We start from the raw sequence: 18,612 nt of genomic DNA, 5'->3' as shown, positions 1-18,612 counted from the left end.
AGAGAAATACTCATAAGTCAGCTGGCAGACGATATAGCTCTCTTCCTCAGAGACGCCTCACAAGTTTCAGTGGCCATTAACAATATACAGCCATTCTCTAAAGCCTCCGGACTTTCACTCAACCTGCATAAATGTGAACTTTTACCAGTTAAAAGTTGTTTAGCAACTTCAATTCATGGAATACCTGTAAGAAACTCTGTAAGATACCTTGGAATTCAAATAATAAAAAATGAGCAATCCGGATGCTCCACAAACTTCATTCCTATTATAGATAAATCCTAAAAAATCTTTAATCATTGGCTACAGCGAGACCTGTCGTTGAAGGGTAGAGTTCTGCTATCGAAGGCTGAAGGTATCTCCCGTCTAACCTATGCTTCCCAGTCACTACATGTTGATAATACAACCTGTAAGTCAATTAACAAATTATTATACAATTTTTTATGGAAAAATAAAACTCACTACTTGCGTAAATCAGTAGCTTTAAATTCATATGATAAAGGAGGTATAAATTTTATTGATTTTGGTGCTCTTAACAACACCTTTAAAATAAACTGGATTAAAAAGTATTTAAGAAATCCCACTTCTATCTGGAACTTTATCTCACATCATGTGTTCTCTAATTTAGGCGGCCTTAACTTCCTACTGCTCTGCAATTATAGTATTCCAAAAATACCACTGAAACTTTCTCACTTTCATCAACAAATTCTTTTGGCATGGGCGCTGATTTACAAACACAATTTCTCTCCACAAAGCTGCTTTATTTGGAATAACTGCAATATTATTTATAAGAATAAAACTCTTTTTTTAAATAACTGGTTTAATAATGGAATAATCTTGGTTAGTCAGTTATATAGAGAAGATGGACTCTTATATAATTACTCTGAGTTCCTCAGGAGATACAATGTACCGATAACGCCTAAAGAATTCTCAATAGTGTTCGATGCCATCCCATCTGGTCTGTCCATGTTACACAGATGCTCCCACAGTGCTCCACTACAGGTCACTCCCCCGGATGTGTTACATTCTTCTCTTGGCAATGTTTGCTTTTCTTCTCATAAATCTATAAATACCAAAATAAGATCTCTCTTTCAGGATGCAATGGTCTCTGTTCCATCAGCCATATTTTATTGGGCCAATTTTGTAACAGATATTGAATGGGAAAAAGTTTGGACTTTACCACAAAGGTTTTTCTTAACAAACAAAATTAAAGAGATTTGCTTTAAGTTGATTGATAAGTTTTACCCTACCAAACAATATTTGTCCAAATTTATGGCTGAAATAAATGTAAATTGTACCTTCTGTCAAGAGCAACCTGAAACAGTTTCTCATCTGTTTTTGTCATGTAAATTTACATGTAAATTCTGGAAGGATTTCCACAAGTTTATTACTGACTCTGTTCTCCCTAATCTTCAACTATACTATAAGGATGTTATCTTTGGCTATTATAATTTTAAAGACAAGGACAATGATGCTTTCTTCTTTATAAATTTGGTTTTATTTTTGGCAAAATTTCATATACACAAAAGCAAAGTCCTCGGCAGAAAGCCTGAACTTCTTGTATTAAAAATGGAACTTGCACAATATATAAGGACAATCTCCTCATCAAAAAACACTAAGGCTCTCAAGACTGTTAACATCTATAACCGATTGAAACTGCTAACTTGATTTTGGCTCTTGCAAACTTTTGTTTATTTATGTTCCCCTTAATTTATTTTATTTTTTGTACTCACTTCTCACTGTCTTTGTCACTCTCTCTGTTCCTCATTGTACTACCACAATGTCATCTTTTACGTGATCCCTGTTTTACTTGACTGTATGTCTAAAATGTGATAAATAAAGTTAAAAAAAAAAAAAAAAAAAAGGGACACAGCGAGTGACTGTAGAAAACATGGACGACGCGACAGGTCCCCAAAAATGAAGCCAAAACGTCTCTATCGCCCCCTGGTGTCTGGCTGCAGTATAGGTCATGAACCCCGCCTCCTCCATGTTGCGGGATGGGACTGGGGTCAGACTAAAATAAATTATTTCTCCTCAGATAAATTTTTTCAAGGGATGCAATCTGCCAATTTATGTAGTTCTTATCACATTGATTTGGGTCCAAGGGGTCACTTTTCTCATAAATCTATTATGATTATTAACTAGAGCCTTAAAGCGTAAAAATTAGGCTTCAGAAGAGATGCTAACAAAATACAGGAAAAAGCTGAGATTGCAATGCCAAAAGTCTAGGCGTTTAAAGACAAATGTTTGTACCTTAAAAGATGTCACCAAAGAACTCAAGAACAAGCTCATAATCTCAAATCAGTGTGCATCTTTGCTTGAGTCAATCAATGAAGTTCCAAAACACATCTTGCGTAAAATCCTTGATGGGAAAAAGTCAGCTAAATATTCTGAGGAACTGAAACAGTTCGCCACCACACTTCATTTTTACTCCCCAAAAGCATATGAGTACGTGCGTGAGAATTTTAACAAAGCGTTGCCACACAGTCACACCATTCGCACTTGGTACAGTAGTGTCTCAGCTGATCCTGGATTTACCGTAGCATCTTTCAGAGCACTAACAAGTCACGTGGAGGCAAACAGAGAACAGGGAAAGGAGACGGTGTGTGCTCTAATGATGGATGAAATGTACATCCACAAAATGACTGAGTTTGCAGGTGACCAGTTCCATGGCTATGTAGATATAGGCACTGGTGAAATTGACAACACACTTGCCACCCAGGCCTTTGTCCTCATGGTTGTGGCTGTCAATGAGTCATGGAAAATTCCCATTGCGTACTTCCTCATCGATGGTATGGATGGATCAGAGAAGGCCAATGTCATTCGGGAAAGCCTTAGCAGGCTTCATGAAGTTGGTGTTAAAGTTGTCTCCCTTACATGTGATGCCCCTACGAGTAACCTCGCCATGATAAGGGAACTTGGCGCAGAGTTAAATATCAACAACATGAAGCCCTACTTCTTTCATCCAGAGAATCCCACACAAAAAGTGCATGTGATCCTGGATGCATGTCATATGCTAAAGCTTCTTCGTAATGCCTTTGCATCTTCAATGGAATTTGAGACAGAAGATGGGAGGAAGATTAAGTGGAAGTACTTTGAAGCCCTTAATAAACTCCAAGATGAAGAGGGTCTACGACTAGGTAACAGGCTAAAAATGGCTCATTTACAGTGGAGAAAACAAAAAATGAAAGTCCACCTAGCAGCACAGCTCTTCAGCAGAAGTGTAGCGGATGCAATGGAGTTCTGTGAACAAGGCTTGAAATTGGAGGAGTTTAAAGGTTGTTCTGCAACTGTGGAGTTTGTGCGCACTGTAGATGCAGCCTTTGATGTGCTCAACAGCCGTAATCCTCTTGGAAAAGGTTACAAAGCTCCAATTAAGCCATCAACTAAACACAGGGCTGAGACAATCTTGAAGGATGCAGAAACCTTGCTTCGTGGGTTGAAGGTCCAGCAGTATGACAAGATGGTGCCACTTCACACCACAAAAAAGAAGACTGCCATATATGGCTTCATTGCTAATGGCATAAGTGCACTAAACATTTATAATGAACTTGTATAGAGGACCGATGCCCCATGCAGGTATCTTCTGACCTACAAACTTAGTCAGGACCACATAGAGCTCTTCTTCTCTGCCATAAGAACAAGAGGGGGGCACAATGACAATCCTAATGCCAGACAGTTCAGGGGCGCCTACAAACATTTACTTGTTAGGCACCAAGTTAAAACGGGTACAGGCAATTGTTTACTTCGAGACAACACATACATTCTTGATTCAACATCTGCAGCTGTAAATATTGCTCGCAGAATGGAAGTGCACCTTGTGCAAGTAAATGACCCTGATGATCACTCGATTCCTGACCTCCCAGATGTATGCAACCTGTCTGAATACAAGGAGACAGTGATCAGCTACATCGCAGGTTTTGTAGTAAAGAAGATCAAAGAGAAAATCACCTGCTTGCCTTGTTCACAGGCCTTGACAGCTGAAGGTGCTGTGCATACTTTTATTAAGCAGAAAGACAGAGGTGGTCTCCAAAAACCTTCACCAGGCATGGTTACTGTGTGTATCACAACAGAAAAATGCCTTCAGAGGAAAATCAAAACCAATGGAGGTCAGCTACCCAGTGGACGTGGAGTCACAGCAACCATTGTCACCCAGGTTCTGGAAGAATGTGGTGAAAAAAACCTTTTCCCTCATCTTGAAAGCCATATGCTTGACACGTGTTGAAGTAAACCACATTCATGATCTTGTGAAAATGGCCTCCACATGGTACTGCAAAGTCAGATTTAGTCACTTAGCAAGAAGAAAAAATGAAATGGCAAAAACGGGCAAGTTGGTTCGCCGACAGATGACCAAACTGATCCATTTTTATGGAGAGTAATGTGCGATACCTGATGCCTTTTAGGGCAGAATGATTTATTGACATTATTTCAGATTGTTCGAACATATATTGTATTTCAGATTAGAATTGAAATACATATAATATATACTTACTAACTAAACATATGGTCAAAGAATATAACAAATTTTGATTTAAATTACAATAAATCACTAGTTGTTCAGTCCTAGCTGTCATTATCAGTTACTGCCAGTTATTCCTCTGCTGCCCATGGTTTACAGTCCGCATAAACAGGACTGAATCATCAGCAGAAGAAACAGAAAAAAAATTATCTTGCCACTGTTTGCTACTTTTGTAATTGCTGATATGAATTTGTGACAGGTTGGAGGCACGACATGACTACGACCATTCAGTGGCATATCCCTTTTATTCGCATTTGCTGTACACACACTCACAGCACAGCTTTCCAGCCAAACACATACCACCACCAACAACAAACACACAACATGCCCTAGTTCATTTATATGGAGTGGAGGAGTGATGCACTGACTGACCTCAGGTGCGCCAGTCTCCCCCACAGCCACGGCACGGATTACGCCCCACAACAGGATAGTTTTATTGCACTTTTCTATAAATAACACCACTGTTTTTTCAATTTGAGATTTCACATAGTTCCTTAGAAGTGTTATTGTTTATTTCCTTGTGGGAATTAAAACTGAGAGTACGTTTTGCTCTAATGATTTTGCATTCAGTATTTAAAATTCAAAAAGTTAACATATAATGATATTGTTAATAAATTGTTATTGTTTAAAATTTTTTATTGTATTGCTGATGTGTATGAAGTATATGTATATCTTTACCTTGTCCTGTCTTAGTTTGTCTTGTTTGCCAAGTATGTCTTGTCCCGTGTTCCCACTCATGGCCTGCACCTTGTCGTGGTGAGTGGGCTTTCAACTAAGATGGGCTGTCATTCTGTTGTCGTATGTTGAAAAGAAAGCAAAATGCTACTTTTTACTACTGAGATTAAATGTATTCATGTTTAAATACTGTGGATAATGTAATCTAAAGAAGTAGTCAGGGAGTGGTCCTTCTCACATTTCCTTCATCCAAGTTTTTGCGCTTGTCTGTCTGCCTCTGTTCTAGGTTCAGTGGACATGCAGATGAGATGCTTCTGGGACGAGATGTGAAACATCTTCAAGACACTTAAAGAAGTCCAGATGCTTTTCTTTCCAAGTTCCTTAGACTACAATGACCTGGTGGACTGAGAAACTTCACAGACACGCTAATTAATCCTTGCCAAATATCAGCTTAGTAGAATTGTATAATAAAATGTGCTAAACGTCATACATACAATTTAATTATTCTCTCCTCTGTCTGTGTTTTTTTTTTTTTTTTCTTCATTAGGAGCCGTCTTCAGATTGAGACCTCAGTGGCAGTTAATGATGATGGACGTGCCATCTATTTGAAATACTGACTTTTTAAAAAAAAAAAAATATTATATTTGTCATGCAGACTGGGGGGAGCCAGGATCAAACCACCAACCTTCCAATCAGAAGATGACCAGCTGTACTTCCTAAACTACAGCCACCCCAAACTAACAGTATAAGTCTTTCTTTAGTAATTAATAGAATAACAATGAATTTGGAAAATACAAAGGCTAATACACCACATTATGTTTCTTAAGAGAAACATGCAACCTCATGGAACAGTAATATGTCGAGGACAACAGTCACTGTCTTAATATACATATAATTGGCTTCTCTTAAAATTGTTATCCTGCTAGTGATAGAACTTACAAGCAGCTTTTACTGTTATTTCACTGTCCTAGCATAAGTGCTATGTATTTAAGTTCTAAAGTTGTTAATCGTAGACTGCAGCTTCTCTTTTGTTTTATGAAAGGTTTAGATGGAATTTTCTTGCATGTTGTCTTTAACAGGATTCAATAAAACAGTGTCATGAAAAGCAATGGTGTTTCTAAACAGTCTGAAAATTTGCTGAATGTAAAATGCAATATTAAATCAAAATCATGCATGTCAGAGATGATTTAAAAATATTTATTACAAGAACATTCAGCAATAACAAATTTAGAAGAGAATGACAGCAAAAGAAAGAACAGGGGGAATAATTGTGAAATCACTGAAAAGTGAAAGAAAAGTTTAAAGAAAAATTAACAAATGAGTTTAAAGCCAAAAAAAAAAAAACAGCATAAAGAATAAAATTCCTGATTCAGATTTTGCTGCCAAAATGTTAGTGGAAAGTCCAAAGCCAGCATCACTCTACTGGATTTGGTCTTTCAGACACAAGGCAATATTATTTAAAAATACATCATTTCCCAAAGGGGTGAAATGAACTCCATCATGCAAAAACTGGTCAGGATTTCTATGCTTTATCTGTGGATGATGTACAATACAACCACAAACCGACAGAATAAAAGTAGTCATCACACTGTTTACAAAGCGTGGAGCCTTGTCCACCTTCTTTGGATTAACACGCCTCCACTGGCATCGCTGGGTGATGGCAGAGAAAATGATTTTCATCTGCGGGAACTGGTGGTGGAGATCACGCAAGTCCTGCTTGATTGCTGCCACAAGCCTGACGCTTTTGACATTGCCAAGGTCATTTCCACCACAGTGGATCAACAGGACATCAGGTATCACTCTTCCTGGAAGGCATTGGAAGAGAAAAGGGATCGGGTTTTGTCAAACCACTGGACCTGCGCATCCAGACCTAGGTTGGTCCCGATGGTCTCCCTCGCTCGTGCTTCCCCACGGCGGATGTAGCTGTCCCCAATGATGAAGATAATAGTTTCTGTTGATTGTGAAATTAATAAACAATTTTGTATAAAATGAGTTGCTGTTTGTTTTTACATTTCTTTTTGGTAAAAGTAATATTCACTGTTTTTGAATTAACAAAGCTGTAGTGTCACTTTATAATAGATTTTTTTTTATTTAAACACACTTAGATCTTTAAGAAGTTGAAATAACAAGCCATAATATTGCACTTACTCTTTGCTTGGGCAGAAGACGCTGACGTTGTCTCCATTTTTGATTCCTGGTCTAACAGCAGAATAAAAGAATTCAATATACATTTGAAAAGGCAGCGGTGTATTAATTGCCAATCGAGAGGCAATCGAGAGTCTCGAGAGTCGGAAGACCCTGGTGTTGCGCTTCTAGTTATTTTTAATTTAGCCATATTTGTTATTGGATTATTACAGAGGAAAACGAACTGAATGCAAATGCTTCTGTAAACTCATTTTATTCATTTTAACAAAACAAAAGCATTCAACACACCACAGACAGCTTCAATCTATGAACTGCCCTTCCAGTACATGTAATAAAAGTCTCTTATGCTACATACCCGTCACGGTGACCAGATCCCAACATACTACATGTGGGGCAAACCGTTTGTTTTGTTACTGAAGAAATAAATACAAATAATTACACAAAAACTATGCTGGTGTCAGGGTTGGCATCGGTGTGATAGGAATGACAATTTATTTGAAACCGATGCGTATGTAACGAGCTTTCTAGTCTTTGTGCACTCCTATATTTCCTTATTCTACAGTCCTAATACTCCTACTTGTCATTTCTGTTTGATAAGGACGCATCCACGGATCGCCACATCTCTGTCTGAGCCACATTTTTGTTAAAATGCAGGGCCTTGGTTGGAGTGGAGGGAGGCAAAAGGATAAACATGCCATGCAGTCCCACGTGAAGTGGGGCACCTGGTCACCTTGGATTCATATCACTGGTAGAAAAATAACTCTTCAAATGAAGATTTCCTTCATTTTCAAATCCCCCTCTCGACAAAAGCAATGTTATCACTTTATTATGGAAAGGTTATAAAATAAACTAGGCAACCCTGCTTTTGTCACTAGTATATACATCCTGTTATTGTAAACAACACATTATAGAAAACACCACAGGGCGGCAGTATTGCCTTACTGGTTAAATAGTGTGGAGCGTACACTAGATTTCATTAAACTTTCATGGAGTATCCTGCGGGCTTATCGTTGACGATGGTATGCATTGTTTTCTTTCCCCAGCACATCTTATGGCACAAAGTCCTTAGGTCTGATCATCATCCTCACTCTCTTAAAAGACTGTCTCTCATTGGTGGGGTAGTACTCTGATAATATGTTGTGCCATGTCCCCCAGAAAATCCCATTCCGCACACCTTTGTACCTCCCGTTGTAATATCTCCCGTTGAGGTTTGCGCTCATGCAGGCGTCAAACCACCAGCCGGAGCTGTAGTAGGCCCCGCAGTTCCCGGAGGGGTAGCGGTCGTGGTCCCTGTCCGGCGTGGTGAACGCCCTGTTGCTGTGATCGTACTTTTTGCTGAAGCGGAGAGCATTACCTGCGGTGCCCGAGTAACTGCCTACTGTCAGTCTATAGCGCAGGCGTTCGCTGGCCACCTTGAACTGCTCGTACTGCGCATACCCCGTCAACCCGTCAAAATCCTCCAGCTCCACCCGCAGCACCATCTCCCTGTCGCGGGTCAGCAGGTGGATGATGTTGTTGCCCAGCCAAAACTCCCCTCTGTCAAGCTCCCCGAAGCCGGATTGGTATTCTGCCCAGGTGCGGTTGAAGTTCACGCTGCCGTCCTGGCGGCGCTGCAGGACGGTCCACCCTCCACCCTCCTGCTCCATCTCGCAGTACACCGAGAAGCTACTAGTGCGGAGGTCAGGGGTCACCAGGTAAAGCCCGCTTTTTGTTTTTCCCCTGAGCAGGTGGTCCGAGCAGTCTCTCGGTAGCATGGTAACTGTAACACAATGGAAGAAATGACACATTTCTTAAAAAGCCAGTAAGCCCTGCTTTATTTAAGCCCTGTTTTTGCTCTCATATTCCAGGTGATATTATCATCTTGCAGCTGGGATTTATTCGTGAAATGAGCTGGCTGAGGTCACGAGTGCATCAGGTCAGTGCGCTTTTCCACCATAAAAAGAGTTACTGTGTGTGAGGGCCTTCAAAGTGGACCTCCACGGTAGATGAAAAGATATCGTTTAAAACAGAAATGGTGTTGGAGGCATACACGTGAAGGAAGTTTAATAATTTCACCTTTAAAATAATTGATTGTCTAGTCCAACTTTCCTATATTTTCCTCCTGACTTATAAAAAAAGGTGAAATGAGGCAATAACAGGCAGTTAGAGAAAGAAAAGCGTGCATTTAAAATCCTATTAACCTTTAGTTTTTACTCTATGATGTCATGGATGCTGGTAAATGTTATTTTAATTAATTGCTGGGGGGAAAATAGCCACTTGTTGAGTTCACTCTCTGTAAACAGCTCTCCACAAAAGGATGGTTTAAAGCTGTTGGTCTTTGCATAGTTGTGGTTTTATCTTTAGTCATGACATTCATTAGGAGCGACACATTTCGCACACATGCAGATTCCTCCTTTGACAAATAATAGCCAGTGATGTATGATACAAATCTGCCCACATAATTATATTATGAGGATCATTAGAGTTTACTATGAGATTGTATTGCTTAATTCCTTTCAGCTTAGGTCATTATTAGTGGTCTTATTTATGTCTTTTTGAGTAGTAATAAAGCAATAAGCATTCAGATACTAATGTGGCACAATTCATTGCACATTTCTCGGCTTTGAGGCCTCGAATGTATGTGTGCTTCGCATTTCAAGCCCAGTATAATCTGCATTGATCACTAACATGTCTTGCAGCTGACTGGCAGAAACAGTTTACATTTCACAAGCACACAGAGACAAAACAGGATCAGTGTGATAGAATAAAACAGAATCTCTTGCCTTTAGGTGGTTTGTCTGTTGGCAGTTTGCCGTCCGTGTTGTCAGGCCTGATGCCTCCCTGGTTCTCTTCTGAGTGGTCTTGGTGATGCATGTTTGGTGGACTGCCATTAGGACTCAGGCTGTTATTGAAGAAAGCAGCCACCTGGTTGATTTTCACTCGTAACTCACGTGCACTGGGAGTGGAAGCCTCGGCAGCGAGCTCGGGGTGCTTGGGGCCAGGGGTGGTCGCAGTTGTTGACCTGAAGTCAGGGCTGGGTGGAGAGATAGTGTGAGATATGGGAGAAGGAGATGTAGAGAATGCAGGAGCTATTTCTTCCATCTTGTGATGTTTCTCAGTTTGTGTGTCTGAGCCAGAATTTGTCTTTGACTTTGAGGATCCTGGAGTGATGATTTTGTTTGGTTTTGTTGTCATTGGGATTGATGCTGGTTGACTGGCTGTTTGTGGCCTCAGATCAGACACAATCCTGTTGTTTGGGCTCATAGTGGAATCTTCAGGCAGACTTTGAAGGTGAGGGAAGGCTCCATTTTCCAGACTGTTGGAGGTCTTTGGACCTGGAGTGACAGTTTTCCTTAGACTGGGATTGAACTCTCTGTCCCCTGAGGAATGAGTCACTTCAGCAGTATGCTTTATGGGGCCAGATGTAGAAGGCGTGTTGATTTGAGAGGTTTGGGTGTGATCTGAAGTAGTCCAGCTGATGTTAGGTGGATCTGTTTTGGTCTTTGGACTTAGCTTTGGTTGCACTGCTGGTTTTGGCCTTTGAACTGGTGGTGCTCCTGGCCTAACTGTAGGCATGCTTCGTGGTCGGTAAATGAAGGGAAGCCTTGGTTTTGACGTTCTATTAGACTCTGCCCGAGGTGCAGGCTTGGCATTCAGATTAGGCGTTTCTCCAAGCTTAGGTGTTTTAAAGTTGTGACTGGTTTCTGGTGGTTTGGGGCCAGTTTTGGGCCTTACATTCGGTTTTGGCTTGAAGCTTGTCCCAGGTTTTGTATGTCTTGGTAGGTTGGGCCCTTGATCAGGTTTGGGTTTTGTAGGGATGTTCTGTCTGGTTTTAGGCTTTTGGTTGGGGGGTGTTTTCATGGTCTCAGGCATGGTTTTCTTTCCTGGTGTTGGATCTTGATTAGAATTAGACATGTGTGATGGATTTTCATCAGATGTCTCCTTTTGTTTAGGTTTTTCTGTGTAGCTAGCTGTTGGACTTTCTTTTGATTCAGGCTCTTGGACAGGTTTGGGTTTTGTAGGGATGATCTGGGTGATTTTAGGCTTTTGGTTGCCAGGTGTTTTTGGTAGATCAGGCATGGTCTTTTTTCCAGATGTTGAATCTTGATTAGAATTGGAGCTGTATGAGACATTTTCATCAAATGTCTCCTTTTGGTTAGGTATTTCTGTGTAGCTAGCTGTTGGACTGTCTTTTGATTCAGACGTTTGGGTGGGTTTAGGGTTCACGGGAATGTTCTGGCTAGTTTTAGGCTTTTGGTTGGGTGCTGTTTTCAGTAAATCAGGCATAGTCTTCTTTCCAGTTATTAAATCTTGATTAGAATTAGACACATGTGAAGGATTTTCATCAAATGTCTCCTTTTGTTTAGGTTTTTCTGTGTAGCTAGCTGTTGGACTTACTTTTGATTCAGGCTCTTGGACAGGTTTGGGTTTTGTAGGGATGATCTGTCTGGTTTTAGGTTTTTGGTTAGAGGGTGTTTTCAGTAGATCAGGTGTGGTCTTCTTTCCAGGTATTAAATCTTGATTAGAATTGGAGATGAGTGAGGGATTTTCATCAGACGTCTCCTTTTGTTTAGGTTTTTCTGTGTAGCTAGCTGTTGGACTTTCTTTTGATTCAGGTTCTTGGACAGGTTTGGGTTTTGTAGGGATGATCTGGGTGATTTTAGGCTTTTGGTTGGGGGCTGTTTTCGTTAGATCCAGTATGGTCTTCTTTCCAGATGATGGATCTTGATTAGAATTAGACACTTGCGATGGATTTTCATCAGATGTCTGCTTTTGTTTAGGTTTTTCTGTGTAGCTAGCGGTTGGACTTTCTTTTGATTCAGGCTCTTGGACAGGTTTGGGTTTTGTAGGGATGTTGTGTCTGGTTTTAGGCTTTTGGTTGGGGGGTGTTTTCGTTAGAACCGGTATGGTCTTCTTTCCAGATGTTGGATCTTGATTAGAATAAGACACTTGCGATGGATTTTCATCAGATGTCTCATTTTGTTTAGGTTTTTCTGTGTAGCTAGCTGTTGGACTTTCTTTTGATTCACGATCTTGGAAAGGTTTTGGTTTTGTAGGGATGTTCTGTCTGGTTTTAGGCTTTTCGTTAGGGAGTGTTTTCGTTAGGTCGGGCATGGTCTTCTTTCGCGGTGTTGAATCTTGATTAGAATTAGACACTTGTGAGGGATTTTCATCAGATGTTTCCTTTTGTTTAGGTTTTTCTGTGTAGCTAGCTGTTGGACTTTCTTTTGATTCAGGCTCTTGGACAGGTTTGGGTTTTGTAGGGATGTTGTGTTTGGTTTTAGGCTTTTGGTTGGGGGGTGTTTTCGTTAGAACCGGTGTGGTCTTCTTTCCAGATGTCGGATCTTGATTAGAATAGGACACTTGCGATGGATTTTCATCAGATGTCTCATTTTGTTTAGCTTTTTCTGCATAACTAGCTGTTGGACTTTCTTTTGATTCACGATCTTGGAAAGGTTTAGGTTTTGTAGGGATGTTCTGTCTGGTTTTAGGCTTTTTGTCAGGGAGTGTTTTTGTTTGATTGGGCATGGTCTTCTTTCGCGGTGTTGAATCTTGATTAGAATTAGACACTTGTGAGGGATTTTCATCAGATGTTTCCTTTTGTTTAGGTTTTTCTGTGTAGCTAGCTGTTGGACTTTCTTTTGATTCAGGCTCTTGGACAGGTTTTGGTTTTGTAGGGATGTTGTGTCTGGTTTTAGGCTTTTGGTTGGGGGGTGTTTTCGTTAGAACCGGTGTGGTCTTCTTTCCAGATGTTGGATCTTGATTAGAATAGGACACTTGCGATGGATTTTCATCAGATGTCTCATTTTGTTTAGCTTTTTCTGCATAACTAGCTGTTGGACTTACTTTTGATTCAGGCTCGTTGACAGGTTTGGGTTTTAAAGGGACATTATGTCTGGTTTTAGGCTTTTCCTTAGGGGGTGTTTTCAGTAGATCAGGTGTGGTCTTCTTTCGCGGTGTTGAATCCTGATTAGAATAAGGCACTTGCGATGGATTTTCATCAGATGTCTCATTTTGTTTAGCTTTTTCTGCATAGCTAGCTGTTGAACTTTCTTTTGATTCAGGCTCTTGGACAGGTTTGGGTTTTGTAGGGATGATCTGCGTGATTTTAGACTTTTGGTTGGGGGGTGTTTTTGGTAGATCTGGTGTGGTCTTCTTTCCAGATATTGGATCTTGATTAGAATAAGGCACTTGCGATGGATTTTCATCAGATGTCCCACTGTAGCCAGGTTTTTGGTCAGTTGTTGTTTTTTCTCCACCTTTTGACCCTTTTTCTATTTTTTGATTTTGGTCCGGCTTCTCAGTTTTTGGATTATGGACTATTTCCTTCTCGGATTTCAGTTCAATCTCGGTTTGATTAGTAGCAGTAACTTGATCAGGATATTCATCAGATCCGGCTGTGTTTGCATTCTGTGGTCTGTGATGTGGTGGAGGTGTCCAAATAGGAGTCACAGTCTTTTCATTAGGTTTTGACTTTTGAGTAGGTAACTTGTTTTGATCAGATGTATAATTTTGGCCATATTTAGGTATAGAATTGTTATTCAAATTTTGATCAGTGGGTAAAATATGAGGGGGAATTCTTTGCTTAGGTTTTGAAGTTTCGACTCCTTTTGGGTCTTTGCCAGGTTGAGGTTTAGGTCTCTGGTCAATTCTGGGTTTGTGGTGAAAAGGGTGCTTCTTTTGGTTGTATTTTGGTCTTTTGCCAGGCTTTGGTCCTTGGCCTGGCAGAGGTTTTGCTCCAATCTTAGTATTTGAGCTGATGTTCTTTTTAGCTGTCCAGCGGCTGTCATCTATAGCTCCTACAGTTGAATCCTGATGATGAGCTGTGGTGACTGTAGTTGTCATAGTTGAACTAATGTGACTGTGGAGGCCTGGCCTGGATGTAGCAGTTTGATTGGTTATGTGTTGTCCACTCCCTGTGCTCATTGTAGTTTCCGTGTGAGTATTTGCATCAGCTTTTGGAGGCTTAGAAATCCCAGCTGCTACAAGGCCTGTGTTTTGGGTAGTTATCTCGTGACTGACATCTGTGATATAATGCAAGGTGGAGCTGGGCATTGGGGGAGATGGAATAGATGACGTAGCTTCATTCGAGTCCACAGAGTCTAGCCCTAGAGCTATGTTAATTGTAGAGTGAGGAGTTGGGCTGATTGAAACAAAGTCTGTCCTTTTAGTTGCTTCGCTGGATGGTAATTCTCTATCGTCTCCCTCTCCACTCTCTGTCTCTTCGTCTTCTGTTTTGATCTCCTTTCTCGTCTCTCTGCCCTCACCCCCCTCTTTTATAGTCTTTTCTTTTTCAGTGCGCCTGATGCTTTCGGTCTGTTTTCGTTCCTCATTATTTTGCTCTACTTTTACTCTCTTTTCCATTTCCTTTTTCTTCTCCTCCCTGGTCTGCTCTTGCTCCTGATTTGTATTCTCATCATGGTTCTCTGACATCTTTATCCTATCACTGGCTGCAGTTTGGGTCTCTGTTTCCTCTGTTTTATCTTGCCACACGTGATGACCACTTTCTTCAGTTTTATTTACATTAGTGAAAGTCTTTCTTTCTTTTCCATGCTCCAGATTATTCTCTTGATATCTCTTTGAATTCTCTTCTCCGGCAGTGTCTTTATTTCTGTCTCCCTCCCCCTGCCTATTGTTTTTGTCAGCAACCTTTTCTCCTACTGTTCCCTCATTTACACCACCAGTTGTTACCTTTGTTGGAACCACTTTGTCCTTTCCTTTTCCTCTGTCTGATTGAGTTGTTCCATCAGTTTCCAGCACTTCTGTCAGAGTTTCTCCTTCCTCATTTTCTTTTATGAGTCCTCCATTGCTCTCTCTTTCTGTCTCCCATTTCTTTCTTTCTTTCTCTTCCAGAGTGCCTGATTTTTCCGAGTCTCCATCTCCTTCCATAACACTGACTGTGCTGCACTCTTGTTTAAAACCATTCTCTTGAAGTCTCTCATTTACCCAGTTTCTCTCATCCTCACGTCTATCCGTCTCCTCACTCAGTGTCTCACGCTCATTCTCTCTTTGCCTTCCACACTCTCTCTCAGTTTGGCTTACTGTACAGTCTGCGCAGATCTCCCGCAGTTCATCCACACTGTCCTTCAGCTTCTGCAGGTCCTCCACGATCTTATCCAGCTCTTTGAGGTGCTGTGGCAGGTGAATCCTCAGCGGTGGCAAAGTGAGTAAGTAAGGGCACGTGCTCTCATGCTGCACCTGTCTGCACTGCCCCCCAGGCGTCAGTGTTACAGTGCAGGGGCCAAATCCTTTATCCACAAGGAGTATTCCTTCATCAGAGTCTGCTGTGATCCAAGAGAGACTTGAGAAGGCCAGCAGGGTCCCACATACGCACAGGGCTGTTAACCTCATTGCAGCCTGAGAGCAAAGAGTGAAGGGAGAGGAGGGAGAGAGTGTAAAAACACCCACCTCAGTTTGTGAGAAGCGCAGCGAGAGCAAGAGAAGGAGGAAAGGTGGGAGGGAGAAGAGGAGGGAGTGGGAAATGATGGAGCTGTGCAGTGAAAAGGGAATCTGTGAGATATCTGAGAAAAATGAAGGAAGGAAGAAAGAAAGAGGGGAAAATAAAACAAAAAAGTGAGAGGAGGTATGTTTTTAAGATAGTGAATGATATGCATGAAGCGTGAGGAAATCCGAAGATATTTCTGCTTCATAATATAAGCAGAGTTAACTGCAGCAGTTAGTAACCACTTGGGAAACATTATGAAACATGGAAACTTTAGAAAGCACATGTCTTAACAATTTATTGGATTACAATTGATTCTAATTCCACTCACATCAGTTAATGAAGAACATTTGCAACACATTCTCCCTCTATGCTGTAATGATAAATGTGTCACGGACTTGAATATGCATGTGTGTCGCAGTTGCTTTGGCAAGAGCGTCCCGAGCTTCCTGACAATGCGTACACAAACATGTGAATGGCACATGTAACATTTGAAGCAAAAAAGCTGCTGCTGGACTGAAGCCAAGAGGCTGTTATTCAGATTTGAATGGGCATGCTTCATTTTACTGTAAACTGTGAGGCTTAGTTCAGCTGATGATTAATGGTGGGCAGGAATGTCTGATTCATCTAAGAAGACCATTTGATTAAAACACAGTTCCAGAAGAGATAAATATCTCGTGTACTATTGGCTTTATTCGGACAGTTCTAATCCCCAACAAGTGTTAGGGATCGGTGAGGCAATCTCTGGGTGGAGAGGTTAATCTGACTGTGTACAGGCTGTTCATCTGTATTTGGGGTCTTGGCTAATTCGTTTTGTCTACATATAGTCAGAAAACAGGAAAGAGAGAAAACCAAGTCACATGAGCTAAATGAGGCATCTGCTTCACAGGGAGTTTGGATAATGAGGCTTTACTTTCTCGGACCACGGGTGTAAATGTCAGTCCCACAACAGGATATGAGATATGAGTGATAGCATGCAATGCCAGTGTTTGATGTTTCAGAAATGTGTCTGTTTTTAATGCTTGTTAGACCACTAAAATGATCTTACTTATCGACCGAGACACGATCTCTGCGCCCTTTTTTGTCTGTGTCTATTTGACCAGCTGAGAGATTTCTCAGCTGTCCTTTAATAATGACAAAGGAAACCATTTGTTTAGTGAGAGCACCGTGGGAAGCCTCAGGTTAGAAATGAAAAACGATTGAAGTAGAAGGCTGGATGCGGCACATCGCTGGTCTGCGAGGTCACGAACGCATCTGGAGAAACTGCATCGTCTAAGAGCGTAACAGCTTTAAATCCTGCGGTTGGTCTCAGAGAGGAGTATTTTAAAATGTTTTGGCTATTGTAATCTGTGTAACCCTTCTCTGTCTAACTTTAAATTTCAAGTTGGATGGTTCTCCTCCTCCTCCTCCTCCTCCTGCTGTGCTAATGCAGCTATGAGCTCATTTGACGCTCGACAACTGTTGGCAGGATAAAAGCCAGGAATACGTGTCCTTTCACCTTTCACAGGCACTTCAGTACTTCAACACTTACACTGGGAAATGGTGTGAGATAAATGTTTACGCTCTCTTAGCATTAGGCTGTATTGATTTATTATCACAGGGCTGCATCTTTTACAGAGCGGCCAACCCTAAATCTCAGACATTTACTGCTTAACCACAACAAAGTAGCCTGACGCACGGGCCGCACGATGAAATGAGAACGATTGGAGTTTTTAGAGCAGTTGATCGACATGTAAAGGCTAGATTCATTTGAATGAATTCATTTTGTTTCTTTGACAGCTCCAGATTCCAGTCAGCAGCTCCATTGTTCCCGATAATAACCTCACTCCTGCTTTATCCATTTATGGACTGCAGCTTTTTTCTCTTCATGGTGCCCTTTTGGGATAGAGTGTTTTGAATTCCCTCGGTGAGTTGGCTCGGCCCACTCTCTGTCCCTGATCATGTAAACACTGTGCTTTTTTTTTTTTTCCATAGGGACTAGAACAAACATCTGACCATCAATCCGGGCTCTGCTGCCTGGGCGTCCTGGCAGACCACTTCATCTCCATCCACTTCGGGCAGAGGAGCCAGTGCCGTCATTTGCGTCTGTTATGTGCATAAGTGTCCCATTTCCAGCTGCACTGGAGTGAACCCAACAGCTGTCGTAGTGCAGCGCCAGCCTCCTGTAACACCACACTCAGTCTGCCTGCCTGAAGGTATAACCCTACCTGCGTTATTCCACCGTCTCTCGGCTCGCATGCCAAGAATAAATAAATATTCAGCTCTGTGATGCAATACCTGGCCTAATCATGTGAATGGGCCCAAATGTCTCTGTTATAAAAATGCGCCTACAGTCATATTCACATGATTTGTGAATTATTTCTTTAATTCTGCAGTAACGGATGCAATCCTTTGCCATGTGTGAGGATGTTTTTCATCGAACACTGATAGTGACTCTTAAAAGTGAAACAATCAAATGTCCCTCACATCTGGGCTGAATTTCCTGCAGCTAGCCAACAACAGATAACGTCAGGTCAATTAGTTTCTAATCCAAAATCCTGGAATTCGTTAAGAAATTGTTTAAAACTTATATTTAATAATCCTCGTCCTGATAAAGGATATGGAAAACGGGCTTAACATGGGAACAGCTTATCTGCTGTTGTCACTGCCTGCCCACCAGGAGCGGACATTTCTGAGACCCTGGCATGCACATCGAATAAAGAGGTATTTTTCCATTGCAGGAGAGGTGCTTTTTCTTTTAAAAACGTGTGAAGCGTGTTTTGTAGTAAAGGTTCTACAGAGACGTAGCCGTTCGGTTTTCCATCATAACCTGATGTTCATACTGAATAGATTTGTGCTGCATACTGTAAATGTC

The 18,612-nt window shown here is 41.2% G+C and overlaps 1 protein-coding gene, 1 long non-coding RNA gene and 1 pseudogene across 2 annotated transcripts; 1 reads left to right on the top strand and 2 right to left on the bottom strand.

Annotated features, from left to right (window-relative positions):
* Positions 1–6,377: 6,377 nt before the first annotated feature.
* On the bottom strand, positions 6,378–7,376 carry LOC146515676 (uncharacterized; annotated as a pseudogene).
* A 197-nt stretch (positions 7,377–7,573) lies between these two features.
* On the bottom strand, positions 7,574–17,745 carry LOC146515675 (uncharacterized). Its single transcript, XM_085167978.1, has 2 exons — positions 10,099–17,745; positions 7,574–9,095 (listed from the first exon to the last, which is right to left on the bottom strand). Exons 1-2 carry the CDS (start codon positions 15,665–15,667, stop codon positions 8,386–8,388), a joined length of 6,279 nt encoding a protein of 2,092 aa, XP_085024104.1. The 5' UTR covers positions 15,668–17,745; the 3' UTR covers positions 7,574–8,385.
* LOC146515674 (uncharacterized) lies at positions 8,928–17,847 on the top strand. The gene is made up of 3 exons (XR_014875298.1): positions 8,928–9,030; positions 9,184–9,251; positions 17,733–17,847. It is a non-coding gene; the product is annotated as an uncharacterized LOC146515674 (long non-coding RNA).
* Positions 17,848–18,612: the final 765 nt, after the last annotated feature.

This window comes from Neolamprologus multifasciatus, chromosome 7 (genome assembly GCF_963576455.1).
Source record: "Neolamprologus multifasciatus chromosome 7, fNeoMul1.2, whole genome shotgun sequence".
NCBI classification, from domain to species: Eukaryota; Metazoa; Chordata; class Actinopteri; order Cichliformes; family Cichlidae; genus Neolamprologus; species Neolamprologus multifasciatus.
Note: the sequence above shows the minus strand (reverse complement) of the source record. Positions and strands in the feature narration are given on the sequence as shown.